Raw genomic sequence first — 24122 nt, 5'->3', positions numbered from 1 at the left:
AAAATAATGAATTGATTTAAACAAATAAAGCCTCTAAAGTGCGTTCAGTAGACTTACCCAGCTGGACTTTTGCTTCACTTTGGGTACATGATCAACTTGAGAGCCTTCATTGCGACTTGTTCGAGTAATTCTCGTTTTCAAAACACACTTATTACAGCTGTGGTCAAACACAGACGGTAGGTATGAGGCACTGGCTGGATCCATTGATCTTTTTCCACCAAGGAAATGTTGCGAACACAGTCGAGTGCTCTCCGTGGGTTCGAAACATTTCCTACGTATCCGTTGTAGCCATGATTCTTGTCTCACGGCCTTATCTTTGGGAATCCGATAGAACTGGATGTTTCGTTCCCTATTTCTTTTGTTTGAACAATTTGGTGCGCAGCAAAAGTCGCTACAGACGTTTTCGCACAAAAGAACTTCCCAAAAGACATTTTTAATTCTGAAATTTGTTATAGATTCGATTAATTAGTCATTGGACCTCGTGTCGTACAATTCAGGGAGTAATCGTGCTCGAATTTTCAAATCGGCCTCGCGCTTCGCGCTCGTTCGATTTTGAAATTACTCGAGCGATTACTCCCTGGATTGTACTCCACTCGGTCCAATTACTGTTACTGATAAATACATCTTATTTATTTTTTCACATATCATAAAATCCGGCTCACAGTCGTGTAAGGCTTGACTCCCAAGCTGCGAGTTCGGCTAGAGAACTTTCCTGTGGCATTTACAACCAATGGCAATTTAAAATTAAGAAGCTTTGCACTCTTAGAGCAAAATGTTCTCTCAATGAAAATATTGCGTTTATCGAGCGATGTTATTGGAGGATATGACGTCATTGAAAACATACTTGTTTTTACCTTTTTCCCCAGGCCTTTTACAGGAGAGACTCTGGGAACGAGTTTTTTGTTCATACATTCTCGTTCCCGGAGCCACCGGTCCTTCTTAGCCAGTGAAGCCTTGGCACGAGAAAAAGGTGCCTCGGGAAGCACAGGACTAGATTGACTAAGTTCTTGGGGTAGGATTTTCATAGACTTGCCACAAGTCGACCTCATGAATTTCAGGATAGAATATGTTAGGCCGCGAAGCGGGGTAATAAAAACCGTTCGATCACAGCACCTTAATACCTTTGGAAAATTGAAAACTGGCTTACGGGGAGAATTTCCATTGAAGTACCACTTCCGGTTAGAATTTTACTTCTGTCTTAAATCCGGCCTTTTGTTGAAATCTGTTTTGTCAAGAGATTATCAAGGTGGTTTTGTCTGTAGTTGCTGTACTCCAACGGTGTTAGATAGAAATCAACCAGTGGATACTCTTTGGAAGGAGAAACCAGCGTTGAATTGGCGTAAATCTCTGTTCAAAAAAAACTAGCCAATCACGTGTTTGAGCCACTTTTTCCTTGTTCCGGGGCCCGTCGGCTAAGAGGGGCAGGTGGTGCTGGGGACGAGAATATATAACTTCTATCAAATGCAACAGACTCGCACGCTTGTATCGATACTCGCACTACTTGAAGAAACCTGTGAATCGTATAACCCGCCCTCCCTTGTAACTTGTCTTTTAGTAGAATTGAGCTTAAGTGATTTTTTAATGCTGGAAACTCGTCGAATAAACTGCTCAATAGTATGTTTGATTTTAGAAGCACACAAAATTCAGTTTAAAGCTCCTTTAAGACTTCATGTAAGAAGCAAGAATTTGTTAGCGAGTAAATGAACTTAATTTTGTTGATGTAAGCGAACTTTTCCACGTTTTCCCGGTAACATCAGTTTTAATTTTAAGGCGATAAATATAGCCATTGTTTGGCGGTGTCAGTATCTTAAGCAATTTGAACGTTCTGGCTATCAACCGAAGGTTGAAAAGATAGACGTTTTTGCTGGAATAGAAATTCCATTTTCTGATTTTCCAAAAGTTCTATTTCACTTATTTCACAAACGACAGATGCGCAAGGTTGAGCGGCTTTTTGCACAAGTTTCTAGCAACAAAGAACAACCAGCGGGTAGCGGTTGTTTAGTAAATTTTTGATTAAAAAGTACCGCAGATTATGAAATCCTCGAAAAGCTTAAAAATTTGAGATTATCATGACTGTAGTAAATTAAAAAAATTGGAATTGCTTCATCTGCCGTCATCATCTCTAGTTATTTTACATCGCCACAAAAGATCTAATCAGCTTTCTCATCAGTTTTGCTGAACGACTGATGTCAAGAATGTATTGTAAATCTCTAAAGTACATTCTGTTGGAAAAGAAAAACAATTTAATGCTGTACAACTTCAAGGTGAACCTTGCATTGTTTGGCGGCACGTGCGAGAGCCGGCGGGACACTTGCAACTTCTATTTGGTAGCAGCGGGAGTTAATGAACAGCCAGAATACATACAATTATCACAAGAACAACTCATAAATTAACAAAACCAAAACTAGAATTGATACCATACGTGCTTGTTGTGCTTTTATAATAAAAATATTGCTTGGACCTAATTTTCTATTCAATTGATCATCCTGTATTTCGTAAACCACCAACTGCTCTATACAACTTTTAAGTTAATAACCTGTTTCGACTTCAACTCGTAAAAGCCTTAAATTGACAACCCCTCGAGGGTTCCCTTTTGCTAAGCATTTTTTGAAAAAAAAACACAACTTTTAACTTCCCACGATTTATTCATGTTTTAAAACAAAGGGTTACGGACCAATACACGAACTTAAGCGCACTCTCTAATGTAAGCTGACTCTTTCTATATCGATACTTTCATTGTTTACCAAGTTTAGCTTTTGCTTACTTAGCCGAGGGTTTTTCGTGTCTTTGTTTATTCTCAGTTTAGCGTACAAATTTGCTTAGAAATAACAATATTTGATCATTCCTTTTTTTCTGTAAACTGCCTGGGTTTTTCACTGTTTACAATTCTGTACTAAACTTCTTGAAAGTTTAATGAGAAGGAAAGAAAATTGAATAATGTCGGTAGGGAGTTAATTTTCGATTGCTCGTATTTTGCTTGGCTTTTTCTCGCTTTTTCTGAGAACTGCGGCTTTGTGATTGTAGTAAAAAGCTGTCATATCAAATAAACAATTTCGTTCAGGACTGATGTAGCCGAGAAAAGAAAAAGACTAAATCGAAATAGTTCTAAATCAAAATAAATTCTATAGTCGTGAGATTTTTAAATGTTTCATAGTTGTTTACGAATCAGTTGTTGATTTTGGGCATTTTAAACAGAAATGAAGCATTTGTGTACCACTTATAAGACGTTATCCCCTGTATTGGCAGATATGTGAGAGAAAAATAAAATCACTGGATAAAATTTAGTATCTGAACAACTTAAACTAGCCTTTTTCAACAAAATATCTCCAGTTTAAATCCGATTACGAATTCTTCAAAAACCCACTCAAGTTCGTTGGTGTCTCATTTCGTTTTATAAACCAAATACGATTAAGTTCGGCTTAGGTAGACTTAGTTAAACTATTTGCCACGAAACCTTAAACTTGATTATTTGACTCCTGATGTTGCCGGTTTCTTTGCTTTCTGTGACATTGGTTTAACCCTTGATACAAAAAAGAAACAACCAGCGTGAATGAATTGAGCTCCCCGTGGGGAATTTAATTGGCTTGACGTGAACGCGCCTTTTGTGCCTCCCATAAGTATTTTGGGAAGTCCCAATTAATTTAATGTATTCTAGCATGACCAGGGAGTCTAAATAATGAAACGCAGGTTCTTCATGGACTGTCACTGGACGGCAATAAGCAGGTATGTTATGAAATTCATGCGGGTATCTTTATCTGCCAATTCGCCCCTTGCAGAGACCAATTTTTTGTCGCGTGGAGACACTAATAAACTGTGAACAGTTAATCATCTCTGGCACACTTAGACAATGGTTCCTACAAAAAGGTTTCAATAGACGTTTCCGGTCTTACACTCACTCAATTACTAAGCGACACAGAATTCACCTGTTCGAGTTTATTCAACGGAATTAAACAAAGGGAAAAATATGTCAGCCGTGTTTAGGAGTATCGCTTCATTGGGAGTAATACGTGAAGTCAATTAACAGAAAGACTTAGCTAGCTGGTAAAAAAGAAGTGAAAATTAAATTTATAACCTCAACTTCACTCCACAAACAGTTTTCTTTGACATGTCATTTTATTTATTTATTTGACATCAGTGTGCAGGTATATTTTCCCATATTGGTTATCACTGCAATTGTCAAGAACATTTAATGTGAAAATATCGTTGAAAAAATTATCTACATTGTCATGTTTTAAGATTTTTCATCTTTCATTTAGTCAGAAATTATTCCTACGCGAAATGCTCGCATTCGTCTCTATAAAAACTGTGCATAAGTTTCATAAAAAGCACAATTGCGCAATTGCGCAATTTGAGCAATTGAATCTTAAGGCTTTTCTTGCCTTCTTGACTAAATAAATATATCGTAATTTACAATTTTTTGTTCTGTCGTTCTCTTAGTTTCGATAATTGCTAATTATGGTGTTAAATTTGGGTGCAAATATTTAATTTTCGTCAGTGCAAGACATGTTTAAAAGTATTTTTGTGCATTCTTTTACGTGTGAGTGAAGATTTAATACAAAGAGTTCGCTTTAATTGAAAATTTGCTGAAGGAAGTTCTAATATTAAGTGATAAGTTCATTTCGCGAATTAAATTCGCGCTTCAATAAAGTTCATTTTCTCAAAGTAGTCAAAGTTCGCGGGTTCTTAGAACTGTCCCAGCGAGTCTCAATGAGTTTCTTCGACGTGGTCTTTCAGATCAGTCTTTTTGGAAAAACGTTTCCTACAGGTCCTGCAGTGATAAGGCAAGTTATCCGAGTGGGTATGCATGTGAAATTTAAGATTGGACATCTTGTTGAAGGCCCTGTTGCACTGGTTGCATCTAAAAGGCTTCTCGCCAGTGTGAATCATGATGTGATTTCGCAAATTGCCCTTCTGGTGAAATCCCTTGCCGCAGATGTCGCAAATAAACGCCTTCTTGTCACTGTGGGTTCGAAGATGAGTCTTAAGCGTGGAGGACCTGTTGAAACATTTGCCACACTCGTCGCACTTATGCGGCTTTTTCTCCGTGTGAATTATCTTGTGCCGGCACAGGGTACTCGAGAGGCGAAACCCTTTCCCGCACACGTTACATACAAACGGTCGACTTTGAGTGTGGTCGGGCATTTTGAGGTGAATCGACAAGGTGTATTTGGTCTTAAAAACTTTTCCGCACTGGTTGCATTTGTGGACAGTCTTGTCCGGGCGATTCTTAACGCCTGTATCACCTAGTTCATTTGCTTTATTCAGCTGAGAACTTTTTTTATTTGGCGCAGGTGACACCCGTTTCGATTCGACCGAACATGAGTCCGAGTTCTCGTTGAAGCTGTTGGCAAGCGCTTCAGTTTTTTCTACCAGCGCTTCGTTCTCTCGAAATATTCCATGCTCGTTGATTAGAGAAATTCCACGAAGATTGCTTTTTTGAGAATTTTGCCCCGACATTTTCTTTCCATTATTAATGAAATCATTTGCAAACCTCAAAATCTTTCCGATATCATTCACTTGCTCATCAATTCGGACTTCGGCAGGGTAAGATAATTTCTTTTTCTTTTGAAGCGAGTTTAAAAACGAGATTTCTGCTTCTTTTTTCTTTATCTTTACCGGCCTCTTGCTTCGTCTGACGTCTTGATAATCTTCGCTTGCGGCTTTCGCGTCCTCTGCGAATTAAAAACACAACACGAATGATACTTCAGCATAAATGTTAAAATGAACACACAGCTCTAACACGAAAGTGGCCTTCTGACATGTTTACATAGAGACGCATTTTATTTTGAGACAATTCGAATTAATGCACTCTAGCAAATACTTAAAAAGATTTCGATTCAGATGGAAACAAAAAACTAACCTTGCTGAGCGAAAGGAAGCCTTCCTTCGCCGAAATAATTACCGTCATCAAAATCCCTTTTTAGAAGGAATGCTCTCGGCATCGTGAGTTAAATTTGTGGTGTCAGTGTATGTGTCAAAGTTGTAGCGATACCGAATAGATTTCCCTTAACAAGGAAATTCCCCGCCACTGAAGCGCAGATCTTTAGCCAAGCTGCACTCTGTAGAACTGAAAGGTCTGCCTTTGTATTCCTTCATCTTATAGCAACTTATTGAGCGCGTAATCTTTTAACAACTTTATGTCATGGGGACTACACATAGATCTCGCATTGTTCTGAGTTCGGATGATGCAGTTTCCAGCCAATCAAAATTCGGCAGGTCTGGAAACCTGCAAACATATTGAATAATTTATAAACTGCACATATGAAAATAACTCCGCAACACCTGCTATTGTGGGTTTTAATTTTCAGGCTCTTATCGGCAAATCCGCAAACAAATTCTCCTTGTGTATTATCGAGCGTATTTTCACGCGCAAAAACCGCTAAGAGAAACACGAATGTTTCAACTGAAAACGAGTTAGCTCTTAACTTATTTCCGAAAAAGCGAACACTACACCCGTTGAGTCGCAATAAAAATGCAAATGCTGAAGCATTTGCTCTTGGAAATATTTATTCCCTCTCGCTAGGGTGTAATAAGTGCTGTTTTAAGCAATGGGCCCGCCTATTGGATAGTCAGTGATAATAACTAAACCTAAGTTTATTACAGTCCGCTGTTAGTGGCCTTTTGTATAGAAATCTTTTCTTGTCATTTCAATGGCATTTACGAGCCGCCTTCACGTCCGCAAATTTCATCCCGCCTTTAAATTTGGCAGAGCGTAGACTACCTCAATTTTATACTTCTTCCTTATGCAAATAGTTATCTTAGTTTCGCCTCTTCAATAAACCTGATTTGGTGTGAAGCGTGTTTTATTCAGAGCCTTGTTTCAAAGGAGGCCCCTTTAATGAACACCGTCTTCTACTGCAGATATCATTTCAAAGTTTGTTTGCTTAATTCATAAATGGTGGGTCACCAGTTTGTCTCCAAATACTCAATAACTCTTCCACCATTGTTTTCGTTTCAGCATGCCTCGATAACAAAGGAGATTTGTGCGTTGTAAATCTACCTTTGTTAGCGGTACAATCCCCACTGTGCTTTTATTTCATCGAACTAACTTGGAACTGCGAGAGGTTATTATTCAAAATAACTTACTTTACGTTCAGAGATAACCGATTAACTTTCCAACTTGCCTGGCCAGTCACTCTTGCTCTACTTTCCTAAACATTTCCTTCTTCTAACTTAATATGGAAGGCACTTTATTTAACTAGCACAACAAAATTAAACAAAGGAAATTGGGAATATCCAGGACGACTAAAGCGTTAATTCCTATTACATTCATAATACAAGCTGGTGAAATCATCGCGACCGATCTTCTCTTTTCATTTAGCTTAGAAGTCTAAAGCTTCGATCGATGCCATTTAAAAGTATCATTAATGTGTACTTTTGAATGGAGATAGAATTGACGAAATCATATAAGGGAATGGAAGATAAATGTCAGATTTTCAAACAAAAACATTATAGGTTTTTCGCGATAAGAAAAATCTTTCAAAAGAAAGTAAAAAGAACAAATTACAATTTCAATGCGTGAATCGATAGGGCGACTTACGTGCTAATATAATTTCCGTGTTTTAAGATTGAAAACCTTGCGCCTTCTGAATGCAAACTTTTATTTATAAGGATTAATTAAATTTTCAAATTGGTCGTTTGCATAATATGAACTCTTTGGCTTCAGCTCTGACCTTATTTGCAAGTGCGCGTTATATTCAGAATTATTTTTACTTTGTTTTAGTCTTTCCATCAACTCTTTGCATCAAAATTGGCGCACACAAAAATAGTTTTGTGGGCGTGTTTTGCAACGTTAAGTTAATCTGCGCAATTCAGTTCCATTTTCCGCTTAGTGTTCCGTTAAAACCAATATCCAGGTCTTCTTCGGCAATAAAAACGTTTGCGAATGGCGCAGTAATTGAAAGAAAACACTGGCAACGATAATTATGATTAAGAGTACTCGAATTTTCATCATTTTTGTGCTTGAAAGTGAAAAATATACAGTGCAAAATGTTTTAATGGAAAACCATTTCAAAAGCTCGTTAATTAGAACGTGTTAAGTCTTCAGACGCATTTCACCATTTCTCTTTCATACTGATATCAGTTGATATTTAAAGTTATCTTCTGGAACTATATTTGTTGGCACACGACAGGGAAAAGGTTGAGTCGCAAAGTGAAACGAGATGCTTAACTTAGCGTCTTGGCATATTTTCAGTCGTTTTTAAAAATTATTGCAACAAAAAGCTGACAAGTTTAGAATTTCAACTGAAAGATATCGTTTCCGTTTACCTATGCCATAAGTTACAAAAACAGGTGTATTTTCGTATCTTTGCATATATTACAGACAAAGCTGAAAAATGAACAAATTTCAAACTACATTAATAGTACTTTGAACGCACTAAATTTACTCTTGATTGAGAACGTTTTCTCCTTAATATACGACACAAGTCGAGGAAAAACTATTCAGCTTGCTAGATTGAAATACTTTAATCAATAGTCTCGAAATGAATCAATGATTGAAGTTCTCCTGATTTCGATTTAGCCACTGCTTTGTTTTATTCATACTTGAGTTTGCCAACCCCAAAGTTAACCGTCTTTTATACGAACATTTCACACTAAAATTTCTTTTTACCCGCATTGTTCGCTTCTGATAAATTTTATGGTAATAACCATAAACTAAAAGGGTCAGGCAACAAGACTCTGTTAAAAATGTGAGCGATACTAAAGCTTTGGGATCCAAAAAACATTTCACGGTAACAAAACCTGTGACAGACAACAAAAGAATCAGTTCAAACGAAGGTGATAATATATTATGTTTATTTTATCGATGCATGATGGAAAACTTGAGACTATAAATGATATATTTTTTAAATATGAGTTACACTTTTAACGACAGTAAAACTTATGCTCACGATTGTGCCGTTCACTGAAAACGTGATGCAAGTGTTTCGAGCGTGAAGAGTGCTCTTCTGCGTGAGACTTGCCTTCTCGTGCACACATGGCGATTATTCTTCGTGTTTTTTTTTACAAAAGAGATCGAGAGGGATATTTCTTAATGGCATGTAGCGCTTGTCATGTTTCCCCAGAAGTCTTCTTACTTTATATCCACATGTAATATGACTCTGCTTGCCTCAGCAGGTCGCTGGAAGCCTCCTGCGTCAGCTATTAACTGTGGTACTTTACTAATTGTTATAATTGTTGTCCTGGAGACCAATTTCAAAGAGATTGTTTCACAATACGTTAATTGTGTATTCTCCTGTTTCATCCAAAAATAGCGACACCAAATTGGCTCTTTGGCAATGAGCCCTGTATGAGACACCAAAGTATGTAAATAAGGTACAGAAACGTTGCGTTGTAGTTCGAAAAGTGTCTTGCTTTAACAATAAAATTCAATAAAATCTTGCGCTTGGCTGGCCTGTATGATTAGACTTCATGGTGAACATATAAAGATTTGGAAATAATTTTTTTGAACGATACTATATTTTAAGTTTTATTAGCTTTGAGTTTACTGACCTGTACATTAAGATAAACATGTTGCGAAACATTGCAGGTTATTGGCCACCCAAATACTATACCTAAGATGATGAGAGGGCTCATGTAAAGCTCTTTACCGCTTGCTCTTGGTCACACAGTTGTTAATCGAGATACCAATTGTTCTAAGCGCGGTTCCACACCGGTTTCTATCGTCTTACGGAAATCGGTCGGATTTTTCAGAATAACACAGAAACCCAGGAAAGGGGACTTTAGGGAGTTAATATCCAAAAAATTTCCCTAGGAAAGCATGGCCCCGGACCCCTCCAGAAGCTTTCGCCTTCAGCCCTCACTGTTTCTGTGTCTATCACTATTTATCTTAGGGTGCGTGCCATTATGCCAGACCAGCGGGACTAACCGAGGAAAATGGAACGAAATATTCCGAAAGGAATGACTTTCACCATTTTCTATTCCTTTCCTCAATACACCACTAAGTGAAATCTACTGAAGAGAAGAAGGGTACTGTACCGCTTTGTCAAAATGGAACGGCAAATTTTCGACAGATCAAAGTGGACCACATCCAGAGGAGGTCCCGAATATTCCGGTCGGAAGAAACTGAAACGGACCTTTCCATTTGACTTCCGACGGAAATTTCCGGAATTTTTGGCCAAATGGAAAGAACGCCTAGATCCAGGCCTCATGTTCGCAATACTGATTGGGAAGACCATGGCCACGTGACTTTTTTCTTCCCTTGCCCCCGTTACATTCTTTTTCCTTCGAGTTCTGATTGGCTCATGTAGAGTCAACCACCGCTTCTTGTAACGTACCATAATAGTCATATATATTACAAGTAAATGTTAAAAATATCGTTAAAAAGACCCTTAATGGCGGTATAAATCAACCGACGTTTCGGCATTACTGCCTTCTTCAGGGTATTTAAGCTGCCACGTGGCAGTTAAATACCCTGAAACGGGCAGGTTGACTTACACCGCCATTAAGCGTCTTTTTAACAATATCTTTAACATTTACTTGTACGTAGTTTAAAAGACGCTACGCGGTTTCTTCAATACTAGACATATATATTCCCGCCTGGCGAGGGTTCGCACAAAGAGAAATTCGTTTGAAAACGAAAACGCGCATTGTTTTCATCCAAAATGCGTACCTTTGAAAACCTTGTCCAGGGAGGCGATATACGAAAACGGAGCCCTATCATATCAGTGGGGACAGTAAAAGCGGGAAACAACGTTGACTTAGGCTCCGTTAACACTACACCGGAGGAATTTCGAAACGGAGGTTTCACTCTAAAAGCGCATGAAATGTTTTACGACCATACTAGTGAAACATTACGCCTGAGAAATTTGAAAACGCAACAATCACCGGTCATTTCGGATTTGTTTCTTGAAGCCATCGCGTGGCAGCGTTTTGGAAAAAGCTCCGTTTTCAAAATGTTTTTCGTCCACAGCCGGCGTTTTCGAATTCCGCCGGTTTGAAGAGAGGATTAGCGGGACGGTAGGCCTTACCGTCAGGAAAAAACGGGTAACCCGAAAACACTGACCTCCAGTCCGCGGACCCCCACAACGGACCGGGTCCGCGGACTACCCTACGAACCGTTCCATGGACTACCCCTACGGAGCCCCTCTACGGACCACCGCAAAATAGTGTAAAAATAATAAATAAAGATTTCACTTATGGGTTGTCTAACAGGTTCAGACTCGTGTCGGTGATTTTTCGACTGTTACACGGTGCAAATGTAACAGACTTGGGTTTTTAACACCCCACACCCCCTTCCAAAAAAAATGCCTAAAAGCTGTTTTCAGCCTAAGGAGATGCCGATGGTAAGAAGGAAAGTTTTTACATTCCATTCGTGGCTCAATCTGGCTATGGAAGATATATTTTTTGGGCCGTTTATTCTTGTTTGTATCTGTTATTCCGCTGAGTAAATTGTGAAGCCGGGAACGAGTTCACGAACCCACGGGAGGATGGGCTGAGCAAAATGGCAGAGAGAAACGAGCACAAATTTCGAGGCTTCCCGGACGCTTCCCTGCACGCGTCTTTCGGTTTTGACGTCACTAAAATTCAAGCCACAAAACTATTGATCTTCCTGAGATTTTACTTTAATGATGTATAAGAGCTGCTTAAAACTAATCGTACAAATTTTCGCTCCAAATGGGTTCTTGGTTTTGTGATACACTACGCTTGAATTTCTAAGCTTTTGCGTGACGCGGCATTTACATGACGGCCAAGAGAGCTGTCATGATGGTTAAAAAAGTGACTTGTTTCGGGGAATTTGGCCATCTGAACTGTTCATGTCTTAGAAAAAGTATTATTTTAATGTTTTAGAGTTCCTCGAGGGATAAATTCACGCTTTTGTAGCAAAACTCAGTGACAGATGTTTCTGTTGGTTTCCGGCCGCCATGTTGGTGCCCATACGGATGGGCACCAGCATGGCTTACCCATACAAATCTCTATAAATTTGGGTAAAAAATTTCTCCGCATATCTTGCGAAAGAGAAACTGCTGTGACCAGAATCTTGGCGAGAGTCTTTGCATATTTACCTTCTTTCATTTCCCAGATTCTGGACTTGATCTACTGAACGGTTTTGATTTTTATTTTGATCTATTTTGAATGGCTTGACACTGAAAACCAGCAATACTTTATGGCCAGAGCAAAGGAAATGGCAATGTGTAATTATATAAGTTGCACCGGAGCCTGAATCCAGGTCTGCCCATTTGCACAATGTAACGTTCGAAATTTCGCCGTCACGAGTAATCTATTAGGCAACCCGTAACTGAAATATTTATTTATTACTTTTATTATATTTTGTGGGGTAGTCCGTTGAGGGGGTCCATAGGGGGAGTCCGTGGACCTCCGTTATCAAATTCCTTCGGCGTTGAGTGGAGTCTTCACAACAAGACAGGCTGTATACTCGTGTGGTAATTGACTAAGTTTTTGCAGTTTTATGTAAGTGAATTAAGTTTTCAACCAATGCGCTTCCGTCTTTGCCCCTTTCGTTTCTGAATACTCTCCAGTCTTCCACGGATGAAAATGACATCTTGTTCCCAGGTTTTTAAGCGATGCTTTTCAACATGGCGGAAGTTAACATACCAACATGTACATACGACTTGTCTTGAAGATTATTTACCATTTCCCGTTTATAAGAAACATTTCAACGTTAAGAATAAGAAACAAAAATGGAAGGAAAAAGCCAAGATACTGCTGGGGAACCGGAAAAGGGGGATTTTACAAAGCCTCAAGCACCTACAGAAAGGAAAGTTTCGGTAGGTTAAACTTTCTTAAAGCTTCATCGTTCCAAACCAGAAGTTGAGATTGTTCCTCTTTCTTTCATCCACTGCCAAGACAAACTAGGTTACATGTAGCCGAGGTAGCGAACTCGGCCTGTGTGGAGCGATCTAACCATGGAGCGAAATGGCCGTAATTCGAATAAAGCTGAACAAAGATAAACTTTTTAGCTTGGCTTTATGGTTGCAAAATCTTCTTTTTATCTTAACGATGTTTGGTAAACATCCTACGTTAAGAAAGGCAGAAATTCTAGTCAATTATAGTAATAATTAACTGGAAATAAAGTTCAATTATATCAACATTGGCAATTACATGCACAAGTTCAGTCTGTAAGAAGATTACTGATATTTAAGGTAATTCCTCTGAAATAAAAGTTACAATTGATTTTTTGTTCAAACTTTGTCCACTGAATATTTATCGTATGATAACTTCAATTTTGAAATAAAAAAGGGGGGTGCCCATGCTCATTAAAGAGCAGTGAGGCATTGAAAATGCCCCATTTTGGCATTATTTAATTACCAGTAATTGTAACATCTTTGTGAGCCTGGACTCATAAGAACACGCATTAAACTACAGTCAATACATTGTGTCGGACACAAATAACCGTTTTAAGTTTGATTCAGACAGAAAGCTAAATCCTTGGTTAAAAATTTGAACTAAATTTCTTGACGTGGTTACCGACTACCAAATAGAAAAGACCACCGTGTATCTGCTATTTTTCTTATTTATTCAATTTTCAGCAATAGAAATTAGATCAGTCTTTTCTCACTCAAAGCTTATGATTAGTTGATTACAATGAGTGGAAAAAAAAAATTGGGGTGCCCATGCTCGTTGGTGAGCTAGAGCCATTTTTCAACTGACAGAGCTCAATATCAAGGCAATTCCGTCATGTTTTCAATGTGTGCGTGCATGAGCGCGCGCTAATGACGCCATAAATTATGCGCAGTAAGGATGCGCAATGCAAATGTGAGGAATGACCTTAAGCTTACATGGTTAAAATGCTGGTGGATTCGATTCACTGCTTGGAATTCGGTCCGCTATTTTTCCCTGTGCTATAAATGCGGTTGATATATATTTCTACTGATTAATTAAATATTATGCAAGATTTCCTGTCACAAGCTTTGTACCTCTGTCTAGGTTTTTGTGCATTATTCTTGATAAAAACAGAATTCATTGTGTTTATTTTTGCCTATGCTATTTCTTTTGCTAAGAAATGGCTTAATTATATTGTTCTAGATGTGAAGGAAATCAGCCCTTTTGTTTATAGAATCTAGTGAATAATTATTTGCAAAGTGCCTGAAAACATTTCAGGGTTTTGTGATTTGAACTCATGATCTCAGTGTTAGTATTAAGGAGCTCAGTCACAGTTTGCACGTTTTGAAAAGTTTAGCCTAAATTTTTCAAATTCGTCATTTGCAATCCGTGTCAATCTTCGCCATCCTTGACCATCCTTGTTCCTTTATGGTTATTATCTCTTTGATGTTTTTCTATCTTAGTAGACTATTATTTTCAGGTTTCCTTCCATTTAAGGGAAAGGAGATTTTGTACGTGACCTAAAAGACAAAACACCGTGACTGAGTTCCTTTAAGTATATATACCAACGATACTTGAAAATTTCCTTGCAATTGCATTTGTTAGCCTAAAGGCAAGTGTGATTTGAAAGAATTTACACACCAGTCGGGAGTGATAGTTGAAAATTTTCTCAAATTTTTCACAAGCCTTCAGGCGAGTATAATTCGACAGAATTTTCAAATAACATGTTGCACAAGTCATTAGGCAAGGGTTATTTGAAAGAATTTTCAAATATCATGTGTTATGTAAATCCCTAATCGGTTGAGCGTTCATACTGTACAATAATATTACTCATTTACATGTATTATATGACTGAGAAAATTATGAATGCAAGATTAAGAATTAGCAATAAATTGGCATGCTCGCAGTGGATCATAACCAAGTATTTTTCTCAGTCATACAATAAAATAATGATTAATTTCCATCCTAATGCGCTATTATTGCTATAAACTATTTAACCCTAATTATTCCAGGATCAACTGTGTGATTCAGTTCTTAGCCAGTTGGGTGTCCAGGCATCCTGTAGATACCCACTTTGTAAAGAAAATTGTTTTATTTTTTAAATGTTTCTTTATAAATTGTTCATTTGAGCAGACCCTATAGGACATTTAAGATGTCCACTTTTCAAATCCTGACTAAAATAACATAATTTTGTTAGTGATGTGAAGTTTATATGAAATAATTCATATATGAACTGTGGTTGTAGATGAAAGTGAAGAATGATCATCGCAGTAAATTTTCCAATTTAAGCAATTGGAAAGAAGGATCCCTAATCATTTCACATCATTTCACTACTTACGGGAAGATATGAACTCAATAAATTGACCTTGCTCCCAATGTGTGGCTTCATAGCTCAGTTGGTAGAGCATCGCACCGGTATCGCGGAGGTCACGGGTTCGAATCCCGTTGAAGCCCTGATTTTTTCAGGCTCCTTCTTTCCAATTGCTTAAATTGGAAAATTTACTGCGATGATCATTCTTCACTTTCATAATTTTGTTAGTTGTGTACTTATGAGTTCCAGATGGTTCTACTGCTGTTTGAACCATGAACCTTGGCTTAAGAGAGTGCTTTCACCCTGAAACTGAGCTTATTACCAAAAGATCTGTGACCAACACATCTATGAGGTCATTTGATAAGACACTTGATAACTAATAATCTTCTAAGTACTTTTTGCAAAACTCAGTTTAATCCCCCAACAGAATTGATTAGTACTATAGACACCAAACCACATAACTGTATGCCATTGAAATGCCATGTTATATTTTTTTTACAGGCATCCAAGATGGCTGAAGTCAGCTCAACTGCTATTGTGAAGTACTCAGCTCAAGAAGTTTTGCCTTACTTTAAACTGCAACAGGTTTGTAAAATATCTATCAGCATCTCTTTTACTATAAAAAGAAACTTTAAATATGGAAAAGCTTAAGACTAATTAACATTCATTTCTTTGAGACAGAGGAATATTTGAACGTGGACAGTACACAGTTAATTCTGCGTGTCGTTTAAAAAAAATCTGTCTAACAAACATTTTCTTTACCCAAGCAGTTTGGTTTTGTCTACCTTTCAAGATCAGGAATAACAGCTGTTAGCTTGAAGGATATTTTTGTTCCCTTTTTCTCTACTGTGAGGCTGAAATTTACTTCAAATTCATACATTTTGTGTAGGATACTGACTTGAATGTTGCTCCTTCAAACTGGTTGCGAGATGGAAGGTTTTCTGATGTTAATCACCACAGACGGGACCCTGTCGAATTCTCAAGGTATAACTCTATTTTATTTTGCAACAATATTCTAATATACAGTATATATTTAATATAAGACACTTATGTTTTGTTAAGCCACTGAGTATTTCTTTAACATAAGTAGTAAGTGTATAATGAATGTTTTATTGTTTTATATCTAATCTAATACCATTTTCAAGCTACCATGAATGGCCAACTTTTTTCCGCATTGTTCCACGCTTAAAACATTCAAGTTTGTCTGGACAAACTGTCACGTTTTTTAATTGAACCAATTAACGTTTAGAGCATGAACACATCAAGTTTTGACAGCCCCGCCTGAATATTTCTACACGTGAAACACAGGTTTTGAAAATGTTACGTCGAGTTTTTTGTAACTTAAGTGCAGCTCCCTGAAATAGATAAGAATAGAAACTTCGAAATTTCCAAAGGGTATTAAATCTGTGAACTGAAGAAATCAGCTCGTGGAATTTGAGAATCGTCATGGTTGTACAGGACCAATTTTTTTATATTCTAACAGTTTGCGTGACATCTTGAGCTGGAGAATATGTAATGGCAGGTGTTATGTCATGACAAAAACTCGCCAACTCATTGTTTAATGTCAAGCTGCTGCCAGGGTTTGGCGGTTATCTTTTGCGGTTTTATCTCGCATCTGATTGGTAGCGAAACAATAAATATTCCAGAAATTTCCTCTGGTTTTCATGGTTTTACGGGAAAGACTATAAAAGAATTGGAGTTACCCTTTCCATCGAGTAATATGAATATACAAGCTTGACTTGCACAACCGACGTGGTTTACAGTACAGCTGGCGAATGTACTTTAGAATGTTACATGTACAAAAAACTCGACGCCAACGTTTTCAAAACCTGTGTTTCACGTGCAGGAACATTCAGGCGGAGCTGTCAAAACTTGACATGTTCACGCTCTAAACGTTAATTGGTTCACTTAAAAAAGGCGACAGTTTGTCTAGACAAACTTGAATGTTTTAAGTGTGGAACAACGCGGAAAAGATTTGGCCATTCACGGTAGTTCGAAAATGGTAGTAATGGGACTTCCAAAAACATATGCACAAGTCAACTTGCTTTTGGGCTGCTTTTTGTGAACAGGTCATAGGTTTGAATGTCTCTGAAACCTGTTGAAAACTTTTCAGTATTGTCTTTCCAACCATATTAACTCTCAATAAGAAGTAACAGAACTGCAATTTGTTTTTTCATTTGCATTCAATTTGTTTATTTTTCTTTCTTTTTTTCCATTTGCAAGTTTATTTTCATTTTGCATGTCATGAAATCCTATGATTTCATATATATTGGGCATGGCTGATCACTATTACAAGTACCTAGTTTCTGTTTATTTCTTGAGTTTATTAGCGGAGTTATTTACATAGTTAAATACTTCTAAGTACATTGTTTCAAGAGTAGTATGCACTGTAAGCACACAGGATTTAAAACAAGGCAAAAAAAAAGTAGAAAACCTGATGTGCATGCAGATCCTTGAGCATTTTCTAAGTCATTACTCTCTTTTTATTTGTAGTTTTGGCATGGCTCACAGTTTTGTTGATTCTATTGGTGATGTTGATGTGATATCTGATGCTGAGGTGAATAATTGAAATAAATAACAAATATTGCATTTGTCTTTGAGATGTTAAGTACTTTATGTAAGATGTTAATTGAAAAATGAATTTCTATTTTACCTATGAAGCTCCTGATACTCTAAAGTCATAATTTTAGTTTGGTTCTCAGTGTCAAAATAACTATCTTGAAATTGAACATGGAACACAGCCATAAATTTGAAATAGAAAGTTAAAAACTTAGCCATCATGGTTCACGTTCTGAGGACAACGCAGAATAAGGTCATTTCACATTGTTGATTGTAGAGAACAGGAAAGAAATGTACCAAGAATTTTATCATTAGAAAATGTATGAGTACAGCCATTGTACTGCTCATTAAACCTTTTGTTTAGCAACGTTGCTGTTGCTATAATTGTGTTTTTCTTAAACTCAGGGGTTTCATTAAGGGCTGGGCACCGGGCAAATTGACCAGTTATGAGGACAATTTTGCCCAGCTGGTTTGACCATCTGGCCGAGAGTTTCTCTTACAAAGAGGTTCAGTTCTAATAGTTTTGCCCACCTGTGAAAGCCAGTTACCCTCCTGGTGAAAACATTAATGAAACCCCTGTAAACTGCCTTTTAAAATTACATGTACTAGACATTGATCACTCAGTTAATTAAAACTCATTCCAGAAGTTTTGTGATTTTTTTTTTCTCTTTCAATATATTTGTCATAGAACATCAAGAAGTTACTCAAAATACCCTACAGGTGAGTACTTAATACTTAGTAATGTGTGATGAATAAATCAGAACATTCAATTTATAGTGATGCATGTCACTATTAAAAATGTTTTAATTTTTTAAGCAAAAAATAATACACTGAGAAGTAAAATTGAAAGGCCGCGTGCAAGAACGTCCCCTAGATTTTTCGGCCATTTTTGAAAGTGCTTAAAACTAGCTGAATTTTGGCATGTGGGCTTCGTTTCATCTGAGAAACATTGCTCTGAAGTTTTTTTCGCTGGGTTGCTTTTCGTTCTTGAGAAATAACGTATGCAAAAAAGGCACACAGGTTGGAAAAACCGTGTGGTTTATTGCATACACAATATCTCGAGAACAAAGCGAACTTTAGCGCGAAAACTATGGGACATTGCTTAACATACCTGAACGAAACTGCATGCGAAATTTGGAGCGTTTTCGACAAAGTTCACCTTTGATTAAAATACCTGACGTCCTTTTCCCGCCGAGTCCTTCAAATAAACGAAGCCGGGCCTTTGTTATGATAAACAGAGCCGATCCTTTGTTATAATAGCCAAGCCAAGCCTTTGTTATAAGTCAAAGTCTCGCCTCGGTTTATTATAACAAAGGATCGGCCCACCGCGACCGCAAGGACTTTGATTTTACTTAGAAACCAGCAAAATGTCAATTTCACGCAGCTTATATAAGCTCAAATTTGTTGATTTCAGGTCAAAAGTGCTTAAAATGTTCACTCATGTTAACGCGTGACAGCAAGGATGTTGATTTCTCTTAGAAAGCAGCAAAATGTCAATTTTACGCAACATAAAAGCTCAAAAATGTCGATTTTAGGTCAAAAAAGGTTTAAATGTTGATTTCATGTTAACCCGTGACGGTAGGGATGTTGATTTCACTTAGAAAACAGCAAAATGTTAATTTTACGCAGCGTATAAACTCAGAAATGTTGATTTCAGGTCTAAATAGGTAAAAATGCTGATTTCACGTTAACGCGCAACGGCAAGGATGTTGATTTCACTTAGAAAACAGCAAAATGTTAATTTCACGCAACGTATAAGCTCAAAAATGTTGATTTCAGGTCTAAATAGGTAAAAATGCTGATTTTACGTTAACGCGTGACGGCAAGGATGTTGATTTCACTTAGAAAACAGCAAAATGTTGATTTCACGCTGCGTATAAGCTCAAAAATGTTGATTTCAGGTCTAAATAGGTAAAAATGCTGATTTCATGCTAACGCGTGACGGCAAGGATGTTGATTTCACTTAGGAAACAGCAAAATGTTGATTTCACGGTGCGTATAAGCTCAAAAATGTTGATTTCAGGTCTAAATAGGTAAAAATGCTGACTTCACGTTAACGCGTGACGGCAAGGACGTTGATTTCACGTAGAAAACAGCAAAATGTTAATTTCACGCAGCGTATAAGCTCAAAAATGTTGATTTCAGGTCTAAATAGGTAAAAATGCTGATTTCACGTTAACGCGTGACGGCAAGGATGTTGATTTCACTTAGGAAACAGCAAAATGTTGATTTCACGGTGCGTATAAGCTCAAAAATGTTGATTTCAGGTCTAAATAGGTAAAAATGCTGATTTCACATTAACGCGCAACGGCAAGGATGTTGATTTCACTTAGAAAACAGCAAAATGTTAATTTCACGCAACGTATAAGCTCAAAAATGTTGATTTCAGGTCTAAATAGGTAAAAATGCTGATTTTACGTTAACGCGTGACGGCAAGGATGTTGATTTCACTTAGAAAACAGCAAAATGTTGATTTCACGCTGCGTATAAGCTCAAAAATGTTGATTTCAGGTCTAAATAGGTAAAAATGCTGATTTCACGTTAACGCGTGATGGCAAGGATGTTGATTTCACTTAGGAAACAGCAAAATGTTGATTTCACGGTGCGTATAAGCTCAAAAATGTTGATTTCAGGTCTAAATAGGTAAAAATGCTGATTTCACGTTAACGCGCAACGGCAAGGATGTTGATTTCACTTAGAAAACAGCAAAATGTTAATTTCACGTAACGTATAAGCTCAAAAATGTTGATTTCAGGTCTAAATAGGTAAAAATGCTGATTTTACGTTAACGCGTGACGGCAAGGATGTTGATTTCACTTAGAAAACAGCAAAATGTTGATTTCACGCTGCGTATAAGCTCAAAAATGTTGATTTCAGGTCTAAATAGGTAAAAATGCTGATTTCATGTTAACGCGTGACGGCAAGGATGTTGATTTCACTTAGGAAACAGCAAAATGTTGATTTCACGGTGCGTATAAGCTCAAAAATGTTGATTTCAGGTCTAAATAGGTAAAAATGCTGACTTCACGTTAATGCGTGACGGCAAGGATGTTGATTTCACTTAGAAAACAGCAAAATGTTAATTTCACGCAACTTATAAGCTAAAAATTGTTAATTTCAGGTCTAAACAGGTAAAAATGTTGATTTCACGTAACACGTGACGGAAGGGATGTTGATTTCACTTAGAAAACAGCAAAATGTTAATTTCACGCAACGTATAAGCTCAAAAATGTTGATTTCAGGTCTAAATAGGTAAAAATGCTGATTTCATGTTAACGCGTGACGGCAAGGATGTTGATTTCACTTAGGAAACAGCAAAATGTTGATTTCACGGTGCGTATAAGCTCAAAAATGTTGATTTCAGGTCTAAATAGGTAAAAATGCTGACTTCACGTTAATGCGTGACGGCAAGGATGTTGATTTCACTTAGAAAACAGCAAAATGTTAATTTCACGCAACTTATAAGCTAAAAATTGTTAATTTCAGGTCTAAACAGGTAAAAATGTTGATTTCACGTAACACGTGACGGAAGGGATGTTGATTTCACTTAGAAAACAGCAAAATGTTAATTTCACGCAACGTATAAGCTCAAAAATGTTGATTTCAGGTTTAAATAGGTAAAATATGGCGGCCGGAAAATAGTGCTAACATCTGGAACTTACTTTGGTTATCTGGGACAATGATTATCTGCACTGAACAAATAAACATCAAATAAGCACTTTTCTAAATACAGCAACGTCTTAAATGGCTAAAAATCACGAGATAAATACATATTTTTCGACAAACGCGATCGTAGCTTTATGTCACGCACCGCCTAACAGATTAACAAATTAACCCGTCTGCGCAACGTACAGGTCTCCATACATCTGCATGTCCGCTGATCCCAGAAGTTCAAAACACTACAAATCATGCCAATATGAAATAAAATCAACGCAACCTGGATCACAGATCTATGTTACAATCGATCACTACTTGTTGGCCATTATTACCTTTAAATGAAAAAAGCCGAAACAACCTAGTTACCAGTTCGAGAAACGCGAGCAGAACGTGATCGCAATGCATGCCGGGAAGGCTCTTTACACCTCGTGCGCGGGAAAACATGGCGGTTGATACAAGAGAAATTTTATAAGTCAAAAACCAGTTCTCGCTTTCCAAACTTTGACACTAGCAACGCTTGGCAAATGGGCCACAACTCACAAGAGGGTATTTTTCTTGGGCAAGAACTGCTCTTGGACTTTGCTGCCTGGCTCGATCTGACTTTGAACGCCGATAACACGATTACGGTATATCAGCTACCTTCGAAGTTTCAGAACACATTTTGATTCTTTAAAACGTGCTGATGACTTACGGGTTTATCGAGGCTTTATGATGTCTCTCAACCACCAGGCAGGCACACAAGGTACTTTAACACTATGCTTAAGATATTAGTTGACAGAGTTCTAATGCGGCACATGTCTTTTTCGTTCGATGGTATTTCGTTTGCCGCTCGATCGATTCACGTGTTGTGTTTACGTCACAATAACCGATGTAAACAATATGTTCCCAGATTTCTGCTCTATATACTATTTTCCTTTGACTTTAAGACAGCTAAGATTCAGTGGAATACACTATAAACAGTCTGCCTGTTTGCTGTTCAACAAAATAATAAGGTTTCTTGTGTTTTTTGTTCAACAAAAGATCTCCAAAAGATGCCACTTGAAAAACTGAGCTTTTTGCATACGTTATTTCTCGAGAACGAAGAGCGCCCCAGCCAAAAAAAATCCAGAGCAATGTTTCTCAGGTACAACGAAGCCTACATGCCAAAATTCAGCTATTTTTGAACACTTTCAAAATGGCCAAAAAATCTAGGGGACGTTCTTGCACGCGGCCTTTCAATTGTGAAAATTATCAATGAAAATATCAAATGATGCTTTTAGCCTGTCTACAGTTATGTGAGTTTTCATGTTTTATGTTTTGTTTATAAATGTTCAACAATAGTTACTAGACCGATTCTATTTGATGATTTTATGTTTGTTGTATACTTACAGGAATTTTGAATAAGTTATTCAATCTATAAATAGTATTCATTATATGACGGACTGGTATTGTTTTCAAAATTATCTCAGGCTATAATTGATATACTTACTTGTTCATGCAAATTGTTCCAGTATTATGTTAATGGTCGAAAACTAAAAGATCAGTGTTTAGCATTTGCTTGTATTTTAAATCTTTGTTCCAGTGCATCCATTGACTAAATTGAAAGTGAAACTGTCTGCCTTTCACCTTTCACACAGGGCTGTCATTAAGTTTTGAGTCAACTGTAGCCTTGTTCTTCACACCCATAACAAACTTGTTACTTTGTGGGTTAATTGTAAGAACAAAAGGCAAGTTCACCTGAAACATCAAGGGCCTGTCAAACATACTTAACCATAGCAGTTGTTAATATGGGTTATTGCCGTTAATGATAGCCCTGTCATAGCCTACTGAGGGTGGCATTGTTGCCACTGTCCCCAGCTTAGCTCTATATATTAAGTGTTTTTATGATGGGTGGCAAAGTAAACTTGATAAAATTAATTCTAAATTGAAGTTTGTTGTTCTTTATCAGTGGAAAGTATAAACTCCTGATCATTAACTGCATTCAGAATACAATTAACCCAGTTTGTTATTCAGTTGTTAAGTTTTGAAGGCTTGTACTTTGTATTCATTTGATAGTGTCAAGACTGAAGTCAGCTTAGCAGTCCACAGAGTAGGACCAACACTGCTGTTGGATTATCTTGATGTCCCAGCACTCATTTCCTATGCATCTCAGGTTGGTGATCTTAGCTTGCTATTTTGCGTAGTTTTATTATTAATAATTAAGGTTACTGTCAACAATATCTGGACAAAGTTTTCAAAATTTCAGTGGTTTAGTCCTTATTTCTATAGGTAAAGCATAGTATAATTTTCGGGAAAAAAATTGCCTTCAAAGTCAAGAGAACATGACACACACTAAAGACTGTTTTGAGGTAACTGATATTGAGACTTACATAGAAGATGTCAAAATTCTATAGTCTGTGATACATGTAGGTGTAGAGTGGCCTGTTGACCTTTTCTGTACTTGCAGTTTTTATCTTGGATTACTATACACAGTAACTGTGCATCTGTGTCGAGGAAATGACCTCAAACAATGCAACATGTGACTATAATCAAACTCCTTTCCTTTTTTTGTGCTGAGCTTTAATACCTATCAGCAGCCACTCAGCTGTGTTCAATTGGAAATCTGTGAATCTGGTTGGTTATCAGATCTCTTTCTATTGGCTGATAGACAAGTATCACTTGCACACTGCTCTTGAAATTGAAAATTGTTTAAATTTTAGACTTAAAACACGCCAGATTGTAGGTTTTGTGCTTAATCCTTAGAGTGTCTACTAAAAACAATTAGTATCACCCAACTAGTGGACTAATGCAAATATTGCATTTTGATTGGCTACGCTACTAGAGGACTATTAGT

The 24122-nt window shown here is 37.3% G+C and overlaps 2 protein-coding genes and 1 pseudogene across 2 annotated transcripts in view; 2 read left to right on the top strand and 1 right to left on the bottom strand.

Annotated features, from left to right (window-relative positions):
• Positions 1-4491: 4491 nt before the first annotated feature.
• LOC145478271 (uncharacterized) lies at positions 4492-6272 on the bottom strand. The gene is made up of 2 exons (XM_081456234.1): positions 5861-6272; positions 4492-5672 (listed from the first exon to the last, which is right to left on the bottom strand). The coding sequence occupies exons 1-2, from the start codon at positions 5940-5942 to the stop codon at positions 4705-4707; spliced, it is 1050 nt and encodes a 349-aa protein (XP_081312360.1). The 5' UTR covers positions 5943-6272; the 3' UTR covers positions 4492-4704.
• A 5741-nt stretch (positions 6273-12013) lies between these two features.
• Positions 12014-24122, top strand: part of LOC145478246 (erythroid differentiation-related factor 1-like) — a 32972-nt gene continuing 20863 nt past the window's right edge. The window contains exons 1-6 of the mRNA XM_081456192.1: positions 12014-12728; positions 15596-15679; positions 15984-16078; positions 17588-17651; positions 18342-18373; positions 23345-23441. Of these exons, the coding sequence (XP_081312318.1) occupies positions 12642-12728; positions 15596-15679; positions 15984-16078; positions 17588-17651; positions 18342-18373; positions 23345-23441 (459 nt within the window). The 5' untranslated portion in view covers positions 12014-12641. The remainder of the gene's footprint in view (positions 12729-15595; positions 15680-15983; positions 16079-17587; positions 17652-18341; positions 18374-23344; positions 23442-24122) is intronic.
• The window catches only part of LOC145478280 (uncharacterized), a 2854-nt pseudogene continuing 2181 nt past the window's right edge, over positions 23450-24122 (top strand).

The sequence above is a fragment of the Orbicella franksi genome, chromosome 2 (assembly GCF_964199315.1).
Source record: "Orbicella franksi chromosome 2, jaOrbFran1.1, whole genome shotgun sequence".
Classification (NCBI taxonomy): domain Eukaryota; kingdom Metazoa; phylum Cnidaria; class Anthozoa; order Scleractinia; family Merulinidae; genus Orbicella; species Orbicella franksi.
The sequence above is the reverse complement of the archived record's forward strand: the minus strand, read 5'-3'. Positions and strand labels throughout refer to the sequence as shown.